The 2142-nt window shown below is 41.3% G+C and overlaps 1 protein-coding gene across 1 annotated transcript in view; it reads left to right on the forward strand.

Moving 5' to 3' along the window:
* The first annotated feature begins 6 nt into the window (after positions 1-6).
* Positions 7-2142, forward strand: part of ACBD6 (acyl-CoA binding domain containing 6) — a 133005-nt gene continuing 130869 nt past the window's right edge. Inside the window, exon 1 of the mRNA XM_006754491.1 lies at positions 7-358. Within this exon, the coding sequence (XP_006754554.1) occupies positions 137-358 (222 nt within the window). The 5' untranslated portion in view covers positions 7-136. The remainder of the gene's footprint in view (positions 359-2142) is intronic.

A 2142-nucleotide genomic window follows, 5' to 3' on the forward strand; every position in this document is an offset into this window, starting at 1 on the left:
GGAGGCAGAGTGAGGGGCGGGAGCGCGGAGGAAGTGAGCTGGGGTCCGACGCCAGCGCGGGCTCCGGACGCGGACTGGGCGGCCAGGCCCCCCGAGCCGGGCGTGACTCCCGACCGAGAGAGGACCGAGCGGACACATGGCCTCTCCATTCTTGTCCGCGGGGACCACCACGGGCGACAGCGGCGGAGAGCTGAGCTCGGGGGACGACTCCGGTGATGTGGAGTCCGTCCCGAGCCCCGAGAGCGGGGCGTCGCGGAGCCTGGCCGAGCTGTTTGAGGAGGCGGCCGCGCACCTGCAGAGCGTGGTTCACGTGGCCAGCAGGGAGCAGCTCCTGTACCTGTACGCCAGGTACAAGCAGGTAAAGTCGCGGGGAAGGGGAGGATGCGGGAGAGCGACCAGAGGCCTTCTCTTTCCAACAGAAACTAATAGCAAGCGAGTTTGGTAAATGGCTAGCAATGAAGTGTGTGTGTTGTTTTGTTTTTTTCATCATCCCTTAAAGATTAGCATCGTTACGGACTATCTGTTCTCCCGGGAGTGATGTTTAGCGGGACACTAACAGTTTTCCTGTGTCTTCTCTAACTTGCTCAATGACTTTGCTGCACTTAAGCTTTTACCAGCTTTAGAACCGTTACAGAATGAGGATGACAAAATCAGGTTTGTCAGTCACTCTTGCCAAAGGGTCATATGATGTAAGGTTAAAAAAAATATTGTGAGATCCAAGAGAATAACGTGATTGTAATAAAAAAAGGGCAATGCAATACAAAACAGAGTATTATTACTTTTATTATTGTGATTTTTTTTAAAACCCTAAATGCCGTAGACATGTTTTGGCTGCATATGCTAAGAGAGTAGGTAACTTGCCTATAAGTCAGTCAGAACTAGAACTAGCTTGTAGCACCTGATCCTAAGACTCTGAACTTTATTTGGAAATAAAAATAATATCACTTAAGACATATTTAATATGTCATTCAAAGAGATATTGAGTTAGGTACCAGAAGGAAAAATAATTGCTTTATCATAATCCACAAATACTCAGCATCTTTTATGTGCAAAACACCTGGGTATTATGCCTACAGGGAATGCCAAGGAGAGCATCATGCTACTTACCTTTAAGAGACTTACTAATTTACTTGGGGAGTCTAAGTTTAAACTTGCTGACAAGCATTGAATAACAATTCAGGAAAACTCCAGTTTTTTAGAACACTAGAAGGAATGAAGTGCTGGATAATAGCCCATTTTATTTTGTTAAAGTTTTAAAAACTTTTCCTTTGCCTCTTGGTATCTATTTTTCCCTCTGTTTTTTTTTTTTAATAGCTGATGGGGGTCCCTCTGTATTCTTCAGCTGAATATATTGAATAGAGATGAGCCTTTTTTTTTGAAGACTGATGAATATTAATTAAATTGACCTGAGAGATACAATTGTAGACACAGGTGGTATAAATCAGTGTTGAATGAAAATTGCCCCTGAATTGGCCTTGGAATTTTCTTTCTTGTAAAAAGTTCTGGATATCTATTTTCTCTTTGGTCACTTACATTAAAGTAACATTAAAAGGAGACTTCCGATTATTTAACAAGAATTTATTGAATATTGTGCTAGGATTGTATGTAATATGTTGAACTGATGATTCTCTGGGCAGTATAAGACTCATTTTCTCCAAATTCCCTAGAGAACATTTTTTTCCAGGTCCTAGAATCTAGGACATACCTTTATTATTGATATTAGTGTCATCATTATTGAAGATTTGATTTCTAAGTCATCAGTGAGCTGCCGTTACCTGTCTCAGGTGTACTCACTTCATCCAGATAGCTTGGAAGAGGCTGTGTCCCTCGCCCTTTCAAGAGCTTGATGTTAGGGTGTCTAGAGATATTCTGTATTTGGAAAATAAAATTCTTCGTTATTAGAGAATAAGATTATGCTTACTTAGATATGACATCGGGATACAGTTTTCCTCAATATCCTTTAAATAACTTATTTTTAACAGAATTCTGAGACTGTTCTGAGATTGTTAAAAGTAGCATCTTTGATAGAATAATAAAGTTGAAAGTCTACAGTATAATTCCGGCATGGTGGAAAATTTCTCCTAAAATAATTACATTTTGTACTTTGGACTGAATGAGGTAAGGTTGTCAGCAGGAGCAGGA

This window comes from Myotis davidii, unplaced genomic scaffold (genome assembly GCF_000327345.1).
Source record: "Myotis davidii unplaced genomic scaffold, ASM32734v1 scaffold591, whole genome shotgun sequence".
NCBI lineage: Eukaryota > Metazoa > Chordata > Mammalia > Chiroptera > Vespertilionidae > Myotis > Myotis davidii.